This window comes from Mastigoproctus giganteus, chromosome 3 (assembly GCF_048544385.1).
Source record: "Mastigoproctus giganteus isolate SK-2022 chromosome 3, ASM4854438v1, whole genome shotgun sequence".
In the NCBI taxonomy this organism is placed as follows: domain Eukaryota; kingdom Metazoa; phylum Arthropoda; class Arachnida; order Uropygi; family Thelyphonidae; genus Mastigoproctus; species Mastigoproctus giganteus.
In genome coordinates this window covers 166867152-166882598 of record NC_143577.1, presented here as the reverse complement: position 1 = coordinate 166882598, position 15447 = coordinate 166867152, and the positions used below count along the sequence as shown (strand labels likewise).

At 36.3% G+C, this 15447-nt stretch overlaps 1 protein-coding gene across 1 annotated transcript in view; it reads right to left on the bottom strand.

Moving 5' to 3' along the window:
* Positions 1-279: 279 nt before the first annotated feature.
* The window catches only part of LOC150088395 (fasciculation and elongation protein zeta-2-like), a 224977-nt gene continuing 209809 nt past the window's right edge, over positions 280-15447 (bottom strand). Inside the window, exon 9 of the mRNA XM_090369484.1 lies at positions 280-1263. Within this exon, the coding sequence (XP_090225610.1) occupies positions 1247-1263 (17 nt within the window). The 3' untranslated portion in view covers positions 280-1246. The remainder of the gene's footprint in view (positions 1264-15447) is intronic.

The window sequence follows — 15447 nt, the reverse complement described above, 5'->3', positions numbered from 1 at the left end:
TGTCAGATTTTCTGCTATGTCTAATGAAGGCAATCAACATAAGTAAAATGAAATAAAAACAAGAGCCACTACAGTTGAGCATATATATGAAGTATATATATATAATATATATTTTTTTAATATATATTTTTTTATTTTCAATTTCCAAGCATTGGAATCATGTGCAGAAGTCAGTTCTTAGGAAGGGAAAGAAAGGTTTCATTTAAGTAGCTTTAAACACAAAAACACATAATATACAGGTGTGTGTATACACACACACACACACACACACACACACACACACACACACACACACTTAATTCGTAAAACACTTAATTCGGTTCATACAATTAAAAATGATACAGTTGTTAACTCATTGCTTGAGATTGTTATCAGGCACCCAATTCACATATCACACAACAGAAACAAGGCATTTAATTAAGACTGTTTGGAGTACTGAAAGACATAAGCACTTCATTTCCACACCATTACACTAACTTGTGGCAGCAAGTCAATCCTAGTTTGTCAGAAAACAAGATGCACATGATTTCATCAGGGAGGTAAAGGAGGAAAATATTAAAGATTGCACCTGCCCATTTCTTCTTTTTCCATGGCTTCGAGTTGTAATCATTTCTATCACTTTCAAGAGTCTGGTATATGTATAGTACAAATTAGTAATACATCACAAGCTTTGTGCAAAAAACAACAACATATGCACAGCTGCCAGTTTGAACTTTAAATAAAAAGCTTGTTATATAGCTAAGTATATGAAACAAACATACAGCCTCTTGCAACAACAATAAGTTAAATGTTAATATTCACTGACTGCATACAAGCTGCCAATAAGTAAATCTTTCTTCCAAAATACTTGAATTACTAGAAAAACCCAAGATATGAAAAGACAAATATGAGTATTCTTCATGTTTCAATTGTTCTATTTATCAAAGTGTGCATAATAACCTACAAGAAAAACTAAATAAGCACTGTCTTTCCTTCTTATTCTAAACATTTTGTACAGCTTTAATACAGTATGTAATTTAAGTTATGTGCTCCTTGCCAATATTTGTTCACACAATGCCAGGCATGGCACATTATCTTCAAACAACCATACCAAATGGTGTGAAAAAATTAAGTCTACAAGTTAAGGTGAAGCATCTGCTGGAAATAATTCCCAAAGAGGCTAGCAGGTGAACATTGTTAAGTAGGTGGAACAGCTAGAGTAAAACTGTGGTGCACTCTGAGCTGCTATTTACATCATTCTTCAATTTCAGGTAGGACACAACACTGAAAAGAAAAAAACCCTATAGAACAAAAGCAACAATTAAACTTTCTTAACTCAGAAGAACAGAACTTAGAAAAATAATTATGAAATACAAAACCTTTTCATCCACATATAAATAAATGCTTTTATTTTTCAAAATTAAACCTTACACATTATACTGTATGTTAAGTTTATGACTAACACAACACATACGTGCAACAGACTTCAGTTTTTAATGTGTTGAGAGAAGCTGAGTATGATGGAGTTTAACCTATGAAATATACTTTGTACACAATAAAATCCACTCAATAATTCATAAAGAAGTTTACTAAAAAAAAAAAATGTAAGCATTATGTTTTGCAGAAGACCATGGCACAATGTTGTATCATACATCTTTTATAGACACAACAGAAAATGTGATTTGACTGTTCAGGAATACATCTATACATACAAGTTAGTTTGAAATGGGAAACTAATTTATGTTCTGGTGAACTATTAGTTTCTAGATACCACAGAAAGCATTTGATTTTTTTCAATGCTTTACTTATACAGCTTATAAATGTTTCGATAATTGTGACCACAGTGATCTTTACTGAGTTTTGGGACTGGTACATAAAGCATGGTATCACCTATCAGGATATTCACGTTTAAATGAAATTTGAGGTAAGAACTTTCAATTTTACAATACAGGCAGTTCTCACTCAACGAGTTCCCAGGTTTATGAGTTTTTTCCCCCAAGTATCAACAATATCGACAATATGAACATTAATTGCAAAAAATGAATATTAAACATCCACATTCCAAACCATGTGTGTAGTTATACAATACAGTGTACCCTGCTTTACGATATTAATCAGTTCCAGAGACACCATCATATCGTTAAAATATCGTAATGTGAACCCAATGATACGTTGTTTTTTGGTAATTCGTTTCAATATCCCGGAAGTTGAAATTTTCGCTGTATAACTAAGCTATTTATCTCTCTAAAATGTCATTTTTAAGGTAATGAGCGTGACCTTAAGGCCATATAAAAGGTCATGAGTGTGGTTTGTAAATTGTATTAGTTACCAATTAAATTCATTAAAATGCACTACACTTTCATCGTTATCATATGTTCCGTTATAAGAATCGATTTTAAACACCTTTGTGATATTTTACTAAAGCACATTTCTGGAGGTCATGACCATAAAACAATAAAAACAATTTGCACTTTCCGGTTTATTGGGCTTTTCTGTTACTGCAAGCAATTACAAACGTGTAGTAAACTCTATCTTCTTCTATTTGCGAAAATACCGATAGCTGGAACTGTGTAGTTTTTTTATGTTATTATGGTGAAATGTGTTTTCCCCTTTACTGAAATCTTCAATCGTATAATAAACATAAATTTTAAGAATCTTCTCTTCATTTCTTTTATTTTAAGCTTTGTAAACTTGTTACTCCACGCGAATAGTGTTAGTTGCAATTTGTGTGTGCCGTTAAAAAATGCTTATGCATGCAATCCTGAAATTTATAATTAAAAGAGAAGATTATCTTGGAAACAAATGCCTCTTGAAGCATTTCTGAAGAAGACGATTCCTTGTGCAACAAACCAAGTGCCGAGCCAATAATGACTGATCAACGAGTGTGCATTTAGTCGATGATGATGAAGAATAAACATTCTTTGACATCTGTAAGTCGTAAATAATTTCTCTATTATTATAATTTGTTTGATTTTACAGGCTACGTTTTCATTTCTTTCGATAAATCAATCATTATTTAAACAAACTATTTAGCTAACTAATTTCATTGTTGAGAACGTAACCCCTATTTTTAACCTTATGTCTATGGGAAATAAATTGCCGCTTTACGAGCGTGTGCTAAGAACAAATTAACTCGTAAAGTCAAGAACTACCTGTACTCACCTTTTAAATCCATAATGGTATATTTTGGAACTGATGAAATGGGTAAAAGAATTAATTTCTTGGAAGAAAAAAAAAAAAAAAAAAAAAAAAGGTAAAACTAATTCTAATAATATTAAATAACACTGCGCTCCATGTGTACCTTATATGTACAGGCAACCCCTGTATAACATTGTACTTCTACAATTATGTTCCTATCGCCATAGTTGTACTAGGTTAATACAACTTCTTTCATTCAGCCATTAAATCAAGGCATTATATCCACCTTTAAAACTCATATCAGAAAATCGTTACAATGGATTTTGGAAAAAATTTATTTCGAATCTATTGAAGTAATGGAGGCAGGGAAACATTTCCCAAATCTCTGTATTTTATTTTATTGGGAAATCCCCGTGTTATGTTCTGTGCTATTTAACTTGGGGAAAAAATCTAGATTTCAAAGTTTTATTGTTATTGGATTGCATGCCAGGCCATTCAAAAGATTTAAGTCATCCAAACGTTGAAGTTATGTTCCTACCACCACAGTTGTACTAGGTTAATACAACTACTTTCATTCAGTCATTAAATCAAGGCATTATATCCACCTTTAAAACTCATTACATCAGAAAATTGTTACAATGGATTTTAGAAACATTTCCCAATTGCAGACTGTATCAGAAACATAGCTTTATCGCTGAAAGAAGTAAAACTATCAACATTAAATGCGTGTGGAAAAATGTATGGCCAGAGTCAGTTCATTCAGGAAATATGGTTGAATAGGCAGAAAACGGAATCAGTGAGATAGTAGAACTTGCTACGTCAGTATGAGGGGAAGGTTTTGATGGTACAACTACTGAAGCCTTGATAGAATCACCCTCCTTCCCACATCAGGTGGAAAAGACCAGAGTTCGAATGATGTCGATGACAGGAGGAATTTTTATGGGTCTTTTTCACAATGTGGCCGAGTTAGTCAGGCTCAGGTAACATGGTTTTTTTTCTCCCAGAAACTGTGGTTTTTCATCCACCAAAACAGAAAATCAACCCCAGGACACGCAATTTATAGACAATATACACAGAGTAACATGGCCTTAGTCACCGATGTTCCTAAAAAATTTTTAAAAAAGATATGATTACTGAAGAATACTGGAATCCAAGAATACTAGTAGGATGTTGTTGGTTTGTATTTTATTGGCGCATTAGCATTTAAGGCTATAATGCGCCAAGACCAAGACTATACTAGTAGGAAAAGAGGCTGGCGAAGCAGATTTGGTGGAAATGGCATCAGAGGTAAAAGCAAATCAATTCAGAGGGTGATAGTGCAGATAAATTCTAAACTTCCAAATTTTACACTAAAAAGCATATGGGATGGCATAAAGTTAGCCGAGCAATTAGAATCTTATTTTTTGAATGCAGATCCTCCTACTGAAAGGAGCAAAAGTTCAAAAGGGAGCTTCAAAAATGATTAGTTCCACACGATGAAATTCACAAAGATTTATCACACAAAATCAAACAAACCCAGGTTACTGATTTTTTTAAAGAGAGCAGAAGATATTCGAAATCTAGAATGGTGTATTTTTGTTAGCTTTTGGAATGTAACCCCCTTTTTGTACTTTTTTTTAGTCCCGTATAACACAGTTTTGCAAAATACAATATTTTATAGGAACCTAACTACTGTGTTATACAAGGGTTACCGTACTCATTTTTATAGGCAAACATGATTAGAGACTTACTGAAACTAGGCAGAAAGTAAAACTTTACACCTCTGTAATTTTTATTTAACAATATCCACAAGAATTTCAAAATGTTAAAATTGGTCTATAAATGGTTGGGTTATTAGAATGTTTTTTGGTTTTTTTTGGAAATGTTTTACTTTTTATCTAGTTTCAATAAATTACAATTTTTGTACATAAAAAACATATACAGAGTGCAGTGTTTCTAAATCTGTTATTAGAATTAAAAGAAAAAAATCCTCAAATAAACATTCAGCTTTTAATAGACTTTGATTGCTAAGGTATAAAACCGAAATTTGGCAATTGAGAACCATCATTAAAGCCTTTTTAACCACTGAATCAAAAGAGTGAAGGAGAACAGACAAACCTTTGAGATGTCAGTCAATAACATGTTCTTAGAATTTAACCAAAGAAACCTAATTATATCAAGGCACCAAGCTAGATATTTTGGAATGGTGGTTGCAGTTTTAGAACACAAGGGCAACTATGGCAAAGATGTAATTCATGTAAAGTTTAATTTAAAAAACTTGGTGAGTGCTGAAAAAAGTTAATTTAATTCAATTATAAGTGACAAATCACAAAAAAAAAATAAATAAATAACGACCAAAACTTCAACAATTATATAATCAATTTGATGAACATTTTTTTATTTAAGGAATGAAATATGCAAATATTTATTTTATGTTTGAGTGTGTAATCAAATTTCCCTAAAGTAATTGTAGATATAACTTAAACTGGCTTTATTTCAAATTGGTGAGATGAAATTAACAGAGATAATAGGTCAAATAAAGGAAAAGATACATTTCAAGAATAGTCTATTAGGAAATGCCATACTGTTGTTGAATTTGGTCAAGTCAAGTTTAATTCCATGCAGTTTGTTAAAAGCAAAGCAGAGTCTCTCCATAAAATTTCCCATATTTGTTTACTCCTTTGGAGAAAGGAGTAAACAAATATAGGAACCTTGAAGCACATAAAAAGGAGAAACTAAAAATTCTTTATCTTCATTTCAGTGTTTTTTTTAATCACTCACTCACTCACACACACACACACACACACACTCACACACCCCTCAGCTTCTTCATTGCCGCAAAAGCATCCATGATTTGGCTGGGGGCGGAGGATCTAGCATATCATTATACCTTGATTTAATAGCTCTTTGTTTTTGACATAATTTTCCAGTGAATGCAAACTTATTTCGAGCAAGAGCAACTATGGCTAAAGAGTCAGTATATTAGCATTAGTAGACACATATGATGCAATAAGGCAAGCTTATATAGCATCAGGGAAAAAAAAAAAAAAAAACATTCTCATTTCATCCACTCCAAAAGTTTGTCTAGTTCTGCCTTGAATTATATTTAAGCTCTCAACTTCCACGACAGATGGAAGTTTGTTCCAGCAATCAACCACCCGCTGGTTAAAGGCAAATTTCCGCACATCTATTCTACAACTGTCTTTCCTTAATTTGAATTTATGCCCCCTCAGGTGTGTAATCTGAGCTAGAGGAGAATCCTATCGGCATTGAGCTTGCTCAAACCATTCAAGACCTTATACACCTCACAGGTGCATGGTCTTCAGATGCTGCAATTTGCAGAACCTAAGCCTTTCTTGGTAACAGCAACCTTTTGTTCCACTCACCAATCTTGTTGCCCTTCTCTGTACTCATTCCAGCAACTCTACATCTTTCTTAAAATGAAGCATCCAGACCTGTAGACAGTAAAGGAGGCGATTATCCTTATACAAGAGGATAATCGCCTCCTTATCCCTGCTAGCAAAGTTCCTGTATATCATTGACAAGACTCCATGAGCTACTTGCAGTCTGCCTGCACTGCTCAGAAAACTTCATATCTGACTGCACAATTACCCCAGGTGTTTTTCATTCTCCACTACCCTGAGTGTAGTACTGCACAGTTGGTATGTTACTCCGGGGTTACTGCAGTACTTTGCATTTGTCAGTGTTAAACTTCAGTTGCCACCTCTCAGCCCATCTGCTCAACTTTTCTAGATCCTGTTGCAGTAGCGTACTGTCATTAACAACCCTATCAACCTTCGTATCATCTGAAAACTTTGACATTAAGCCTGATATACCTTCATCAATATCATTAGTAAATACAAAAAACAACAATGGGCTCAACATAGAACCCTGGGGGACTCTACTAATAAGATTAGTCCGTGAAGAGCAGTGTCCATTGATTACCACTCTGTCTTCTCCCACTCAACCATCCCTTCATCGATACCAGCAACTTGCCCTTAGTACCATACTGCTCCAATTTGTACAGTAGTCTTCCATGTGCAACAGTATCAAAAGCTTTCCTAAAATTAAATTCAAGTACAGGAACTCCCCTACTTGCATAATACTCAACTTACGCAAATTCGACTTCACGCAAGTTTTTGCCGGCTGGTGCAAAATGAAAAAAATATGGAAACGTATTTTGCATCTGTAGGGATAAATGGAGGTATTTTGAAAATATCGTAATGTGAACCAATAACACTTTTTTTTTTTTTTTTTTTTTGTAATTCGTTCCAAGTCCTTGGAAGTTGAAAATTTCGCTATATTACTAAGCTATTTATCTCTCTAAAAGGTCATATTTATAATAGAAATTGCACTACGCTTTCATCGTTATCATATGTTCCGTTATTAGAATCGATTTTGAACACCTTTGTGAGATTTTTCTAAAGCACGTTTCTGGAGGTCACAACCAAAAAAACAAAAACAATTTGCACTTTCCGGTTTATTGGGCTTTTCTGTTAGCGCAATCTATCATAAAGGGTAGTAAACTTGATCTTATTGCATCTGCGATAATACTAATAACTGGAATTGCGTGTTTTTATGTTACGGTATTAGGGTGAAATGTGTTCCCCTTCACTGAAATCTGCAATCATAGAAAAAACAAATTTTCAGAAACTTCTCTTCATTCCTATTTACGTATTACAATGATGAAGAGAAAGGAACCAATGTAAAGTGCAAGTGCTGGCAGTGCCAGAAAATGAAACAAAATTGATTTAGAAATGATTAAGAAGTACAAAGAAGGACATGATTATGTCATCTATTGCAAGGGAATTAGGGCTCACTGCTTAAACGGTGAATACTATTTTAAAGTACGGTGCACGTATAAAAGAACATGTCAAAGGATAAATGCACTTAAGGTCAACAGTGATCACAAAACAGTGTTCAGGTGCTATATTGAAGATGAACAGCTATTAATAATATGGATGGAAAATCAGATTCAGAAGCAAGTGCCCCTGAGTCCAATGGCCATTCAAGCAAAAGCAAGTATTTATGAAGATATTAAGGATAAGTACGGCGAACCACAAGCCAAGTTTGTGGCAAGCAACAGGTGGTTTAATAGGGTCCAGCATCGCACTGGTTTCCAAAACATTAAAGTATTTGGTGAAGTCGCCAGTGTTAATTCTGTAGCTGCAGAGAAATTGTCATGTGTTCGAAAAAATTATTGATCAAGATGGCTAATCAACGCAGCAAATTTTTAACGTTGACGAAACTGCTCTGTATTGGAAAAAAATGCCGGATCAAACATACACTGCCAAAGAGGAAAAGACAATGCCAGATTTCAGGGCTTCAAAAGATAGGGCCATGTTCTTGCTTGGGGCTAATGCAGCAGGAGATCACAGATTAATACCACTGCTTGTGTACCATCCTAGTGCATTTAAGCCTTAAATAAGAAACTACCAAATTCACAAGGCTTAAATTTTAAGGGCATCAAATAAAGCCACCCTACCCGCACATTTACGATCAAACCAGAGAGCATGGACAACAATATCTCTCAAGTTTGGTTTCAATGCTGCTTCATTCCCGAGGTTGAAAAATATTGTAAGGACAATGATGTTCCTTTGAAGATTTTGCTTCTATTAGATAATGCTCCCAAACGTCCTACACATCTAGATGATTTCAATTCGAATGTGAGAGTCATATTTCTACTGCCAAACACGACTTCGCTCATCCAACCTATGGATCAGGGTGTTATTTCGAATTTAAAAGCATACTATTCGTGCACAACATTTTCTCAGGCATTGTCTGCAGTAGATGGTGAGAAAAATTTTACGTTCAGAGACTTTTGGAAATCTTACAATATTTACCACGCCATCTTAAACATTAATAAGGCCTGGGCGGAAATTACTAAAAGTTGTTTAACGCCACATGGAAGAAAATATGCCCACGGCACTTAAAATGCTTCAAAGGATTTGAAAAAGACAAATCATACGAAGAGGTTGCAGATAAGATTGTAAAGGTTGAAGAGCTACTTCAGTTGGAGGTTGATGCCGAAGATGTGGAGGAGTTAATAGAGGAAGAAGAGAAGGAATTATCTAACGAAGAACTTATTGACTTGGAGGCAGCAATAGTGAAAGAAGAAAATGCTGACGAAGCTCAAGATGAACCAAATGAGGAGCCGAGACACTTCATCAGAGCGATGGCAATGGCGAGGTTTGAGAAGCTGGATCCTGACAGCGAACGATTCTTAAAAGTTATCAGAGGGGTGAATGATATGCTTCCTTGCTACAAAGAAATCTACGATGAAAAGGAAAAAACCACCATCTGGTCATCGATTAATATGTTCTTTCGTTAAGGTTGAGTGGCTGACCCCTTCTAAATCTCCACAGCCCTCAACCTCTGCAGTGGCGTACTTATCAGCTGAAGACGCCGATTCTGGCAACAATGCTCGAGAGGTAAAACTTACTGACGTTATGTCTGTCTCCTCTCTTTTTTTGTACTTTTATAATTTTGAAATTTTTTAAATTGCATGCTTTTGTTTTTTTTACTGCGCATGAGATAATAAAAAATTGAATAAATACAATAAATAATTCTATTTACATGTTTGTCGAACATTTCTTTTTCGATTCAATCAATTCAGTGAGCACAGTTGTGAGTGCTGCACAAGCATGGGGGAAATTCTGACTTACGTAGAGTTTCACAGAATGCAACCCTTACGTTAATCAGGGAGTGGCTGTATATGATATCAAATTTATTTTTTGCATCCAGTCCCTTTGTGACTACATCATAGTATCTAATCAAATTGGTCAGACAAGATTTCCCCTTAACAAACCCATGCTGTGTCTGAACTATAACTGCAGTCTTGTCTAGATGAATCTGCAGTGCTTTAACCAGTGACTCCGTTATTTTCTGCTGGAACAGAAGTTGTCACCCTTTGTCCCCCTTTGTAAATTGGGTTTGCACATCTCCAGTCTGTGGGGACCTCCCCTGAGTACAAGGCTGCTCCCATAATTATGGTTAAGGGTTTGCTTACTTCCTTTGCTGTTCCATTAATATAACTGGATAGATCCCACCCACCCCAGGTGCCTTTCTTAGGTTTAACTTAATTTCTTTTCCACTTTGCTCAGTTATTACAAAATCATTTAGCTCCCTCTTAGAGTTTGATAAACTTCTAGCCTCCACTTCCCTACAGAATTCCTCATGTGTGAATGTATATGCAAAAAAGTGATTCAGTTTGTCAGCTACCTGAGTAGAATCATCAACAGTCAAACCATCAATATCAAGTGGACCAATCTGATTCATCCACTTCCTTCTAGAGTTACACGGGGGGGGGACGTTGATGCCATTCTACGCTATTGCCAGTTTAATTGCATATAGCTCAACAGAAATCTGAAAGAACTATTCAAATCATCCCTATTTAGAAATGATTTGAATAGTTCTTGAAATCTGAAAGCTTGGAAACACCACTACCAGATCAACTAAATGCTGAGTCATAGATCCACCTATGCATATCTGCTACTGCCTATTGGTTTATAGGACTATAAGAGGCATTTTTATCTTCTGCAAGATGAACACTGATAATTGTTTACCCGAGAGAGAGAGAGAGAGAGAGAGAGAGAGAGAGAGAGAGAGAGAGAGAAGGTTTGTTTGTTTGTTGTTTGGTTTTTAGGAGCATTAGCAACTAAGGCCATATTGCTCCGGGAATATGCGGTGGTCATTCCCTTGACCTTTCCGCACCCTCCGTATTTGGTGGTGACGGGCTCGAACCCCGGTCTAATCAAGAAGCGTGTGCTATGCACTGCTGCTCCTTCCCATCTGGCTACGGAGGCGCCAAGAGAGAGAGAAGGTAAATGACATCCAAGGAGGCTCAGATGTTATTTTCCTTGCATCTGATTCTCATGTGATCGAATGACTGTAGATAAAAGATTTTCCAGTTTGGGTGGAACCAAGTTTAGCTCTTTTCAAATTTGTAATAACAATTCCATCATTCTGCATATGTGTATATTGTGAACCAAACAATATGGAATGTCTTACAGCATTAATTCATGGATAACATTTCATAGGGCTGGGATACACTTAAAGGGATGGGATCTACAGGGATGGGATACACTTAAATAGAAAGGGTGCAAGAATATTTGCTGATGCTATCGAGGCAGTGTTAGGTGGGTCGGAAAACTGCTAGCTTGGGGGGAGACAAAGACCAATAGATTGACAGTAGCCACTGGCAGAGGTGAAAGAGATTCTTGCACTGCTTCTATTAGAATGAGCAGAAGCCTGGAAAACAAGATGCATGGTATTTCAGAGACTGCTGGGAGCCATTGCGGTACAAGTAAACACATGGGTTGTGTTAGGGTAGCTAAGAATAGAAACAGGTGCAGGTATACTTGTGTGTACACCAATGCTAGGAGTTTAGTAAATAAATTTGATGAATTTGAGGTATTGCTCAAAACATCAAAGGCAGATATTGTTGGGATATCAGAGACGTGGTGCCACACAGATATAAGAGATGCAGAACTGCAATTTGGGGAGTACAACATCTACAGAAAGGATAGACAGGATAGGAAGGGGGGAGGGGTTATGCTATTAGTTAAGAAACACATAAAAACCAAGGAAGTGAAGCCAGTCGACATCGCTGGACAGTGCAGTGTTGAGTCAGTTTGGTGTGACATAAGCATTGGGAGATCAAAATTGAGAGTAGGAGTGTGCTATAGGCCTAATGACTCTGATGAGTATAATAAGGAACTGTACAGGGAAATAGAGTGGGCAAGTAAATCAGAGAGTCTTATAATGGGAGATTTTAATTTCCCAGATATTGACTGGAATTTGGGGGCTGGTTACTCACGCACCAGCAGGGCTTTTGTGGATTTATTGGATGAGTGTTTTCTACATCAGCATGTTCGGGAGCCAACTAGAGGGAGTAATACTCTTGATTTGATTATCAGCAGTGATTCTTCATGCATTAAGAATCTGCAGATAAACGAACCACTAGGTGGCAGTGATCACAGTGTGCTGAAGTGGGATTTACTGAAAGAGGTAACTACCATTAGGGGTAAAGGGAAGGGTTACTGCTTCCGTAAAGGCAACTACGATGGATTGAGACAGTATTTAAATTCTATACAGTGGGACCAACTGATGATGTTACCAACAGCAAATTCAAAATGGGAAGCATTCAAAGAACTTATCTTGGAAGCTACTAGGCTTTACATACCAACTAAGAAATATTTTTCAAGGTTTAGGCCAAAATGGATGTCAGATGAACTAATGAGGCATATGGCAGAGAAGAAAAATGCATGGGATACTTACAAATTAACACATGACACAGAAGCCTATGATAGATACAAGTTGATATGCAACCAAGTTACAAAGGAGGTTAGGCAGGCGAAAGCAGATTACGACAAATCCTTGGCAAGGGATGCAAAGAAAAACAGCAAAGAGTTCTTTACTTATGTAAACTCTAGAAGGAAGGGGATGAATCAGATTGGTCCACTTGATATTGATGGGTCAACTGTTGATGATCCTGCTCAGGTAGCTAACAAACTAAATGAATATTTTGCATCGACATTCACACATGAGGAGTTATTCAGCGAGGGGAATGCCAGAGGTGTATTCAACTCTAGCAGTAAGCTACAGAATCTTGAAATAACTGGGAGTAAAGTGGAGGAGAAACTGTTGAAGATAAACACAAGAAAGGCACCCGGGGTGGATGGGATCTATCCAGTTATATTAAAGGAGGCAGCAAAGGAAGTAAGCAAACCCTTAGCCATAATTATGAGAGCTTCCTTGGACTCGGGGGAGGTACCCATAGACTGGAAATTGGTAAATGTGACCCCAATTCACAAAGGAGGATCAAAGGCTGACACAAGTAATTATAGACCTGTGAGCTTAACTTCTGTTCCAGGAAAATTAATGGAGGCACTGGTTAAAGAAGCACTGCAGGATCATGTAGACAAGACTTCAGTTATAGCTCAGACACAGCATGGTTTTGTTAAGGGGAAGTCTTGACTGACCAGCTTGATTGGATACTATGATGCAGTCACAAAAGAACTGGATGCAGGGAATAACTTTGATATTATATACTTGGATCTCAGAAAGGCTTTTGATACTGTTGCACATGGAAGACTGCTACACAAATTGGAGCAGTGTGACATTGGAGGCAAATTGCTGCTATGGATAAAGGGGTGGTTGAGGGGGAGAAGACAGAGAGTGGTAATCAATGGACACTGCTCATCGTGGAATAATGTTATTAGTGGAGTCCCTCAGGGCTCAGTGTTGGGTCCATTATTGTTTTCTGTATTTATAAATGATATTGATGATGGTATATCAAGCTTAATGTCCAAGTTTGCAGACGATACAAAGGTTGGCAGGGTTGTCAAGGACACTACTGACACTATGCTGCTGCAACAGGATCTGGAAAGGTTGAGCAGATGGGCTGAGAGGTGGCAAATGAAGTTTAACATTGACAAATGTAAAGTACTACACATGGGAAACAGCAACCCCAGAGCAACGTATCAACTCTGTGGTACTACACTGACAGTGGTAGAGAATGAAAGGGACTTGGGGGTGGTTGTGTAGGCAGATATGAAGTTCTCTGAGCAGTGCAGACGGGCTGCAAGAGTAGCTCATGGAGTATTGTCAATGATATACAGGAATTTTTCCAGCAGGGATAAGGAGGTGATTATTCCATTGTATAAGGCAATGGTCAGGCCACACCTAGAGTACTGTATACAGGTCTGGAGGCCTCATTTCAAGAAGGATGTAGAGCTGCTGGAACGAGTACAGAGAAGGGCAACAAGATTAGTGAATGGAACAAAGGGGTGCTCTTACGAAGAAAGGCTTAAGTTTTGCAAATTACAGTGTCTGGAGACTAGGCACCAGCGAGGTGATCTGATAGAGGTGTATAAAGCCTTGAATGGTTTAAGCATGCTCAATGCTGATGGGATTCTTCCTCTAGCTCAGAAAAATCACCTGAGAGGGCATAAATTCAAATTGAGGAAAGACAGATGTAGGATAGACGTGCGGAAATTTGCCTTTAGCCAGCGGGTGGTTGGTTGGTGGAACAGACTTCTATCCCTTGTGGTGGAGGTTGATAGCCTAAATAAGTTTAAGGCTCAGCTGGACAGATTTTTTTGAACGAACAGAGGGGTGAAGTGGAAGTGGGGTTTTTTTTTTTTTTTTTTTTGGCTGATGCTGCATAAGCTTGCTTTCTTGCATCAAATGCCTCTACTAATGCTAATGCTAATTCATGGATAACATTTCATAGGGCTGAAACATATAGTAGTGCATTATAAGCTAGTGTGTACTGCTAGGTGATAAATGAGAATGCAATTTTTTTTGTAAGATTGTTTTTTAAGGATGAAATATACCCCCAGCTATATTTAAATTTGAGGCCCCTTTAATATACATATATTAACAGGATTTAATCTGTATTATTTTAGCATAATTCTACATTTTACTTTTATTTATTTATTTTTGAATTATATTCTTCTGTTATTCCTTCCTTTTTGGTCTCTGTCAGGCTGACTATGATATGTTTCATACATATACATCATAACAGAAACCTTGCTTATTGCTGTGGTTCTTTTGGTTTTTGGCTGCCGACCCTTTGAAGACATAGTTAAAATCTTAGGATCTACAGCAATAAGTACCATTTTTATGTTAATCTTACCCTTATTTATTTTCAGGTAATCTGCTTTTACTTTGCAGGCATTCTCATTCTCAATTTATTTACACTTGACAGATCAGCACCACTACCCAACACGCGCCGCACGTAATTTTTTTTTGAAAAAAAAAAAAAATAATATATATATACACAGTCGAACTTCCCTATAATGAATTCGATAAATCCAGCGAAAAACTTCGTTATGGAGAAATTTCGTTATACAGAGAATAGTTTTTTATTAGAAATTGTTATCTAATTAGAAAATGAAAACGAATCTACATTTATTTTTAATGTATTTTATTTCAAAAACACTTATTTAAATTATGTTTACAGTTTTCGCCGGTAAGTATCACAAATTTAAAAAAAAAAAATCTGTAATTTTTGTTTGTACAGTACAATTAAAAAATTGTCTGATTCTCAAAGAAAACCTCACATTTGTTCAGAGCACTAAAAACATTATCAGGAACATTTTCACAAAACTGTAGACCCATACGAACTGTTTTAAAAGCGTTAATCATTTCTTCGTGAGTTGTTCTGATGCGTCTTCAACGTCATCGTTAATTTCTTCATGATCATTGTCGCGTCTAACACTATTCAGCAGTATTTCATCTTCATTTGGATATTCTGCTGTAGTCAGATCTTGATCTACATAAACATAACTATCCAGTGTTATTTCATTTTCAATGTTTCCGGATGATTCTAATAACATCCAAAAG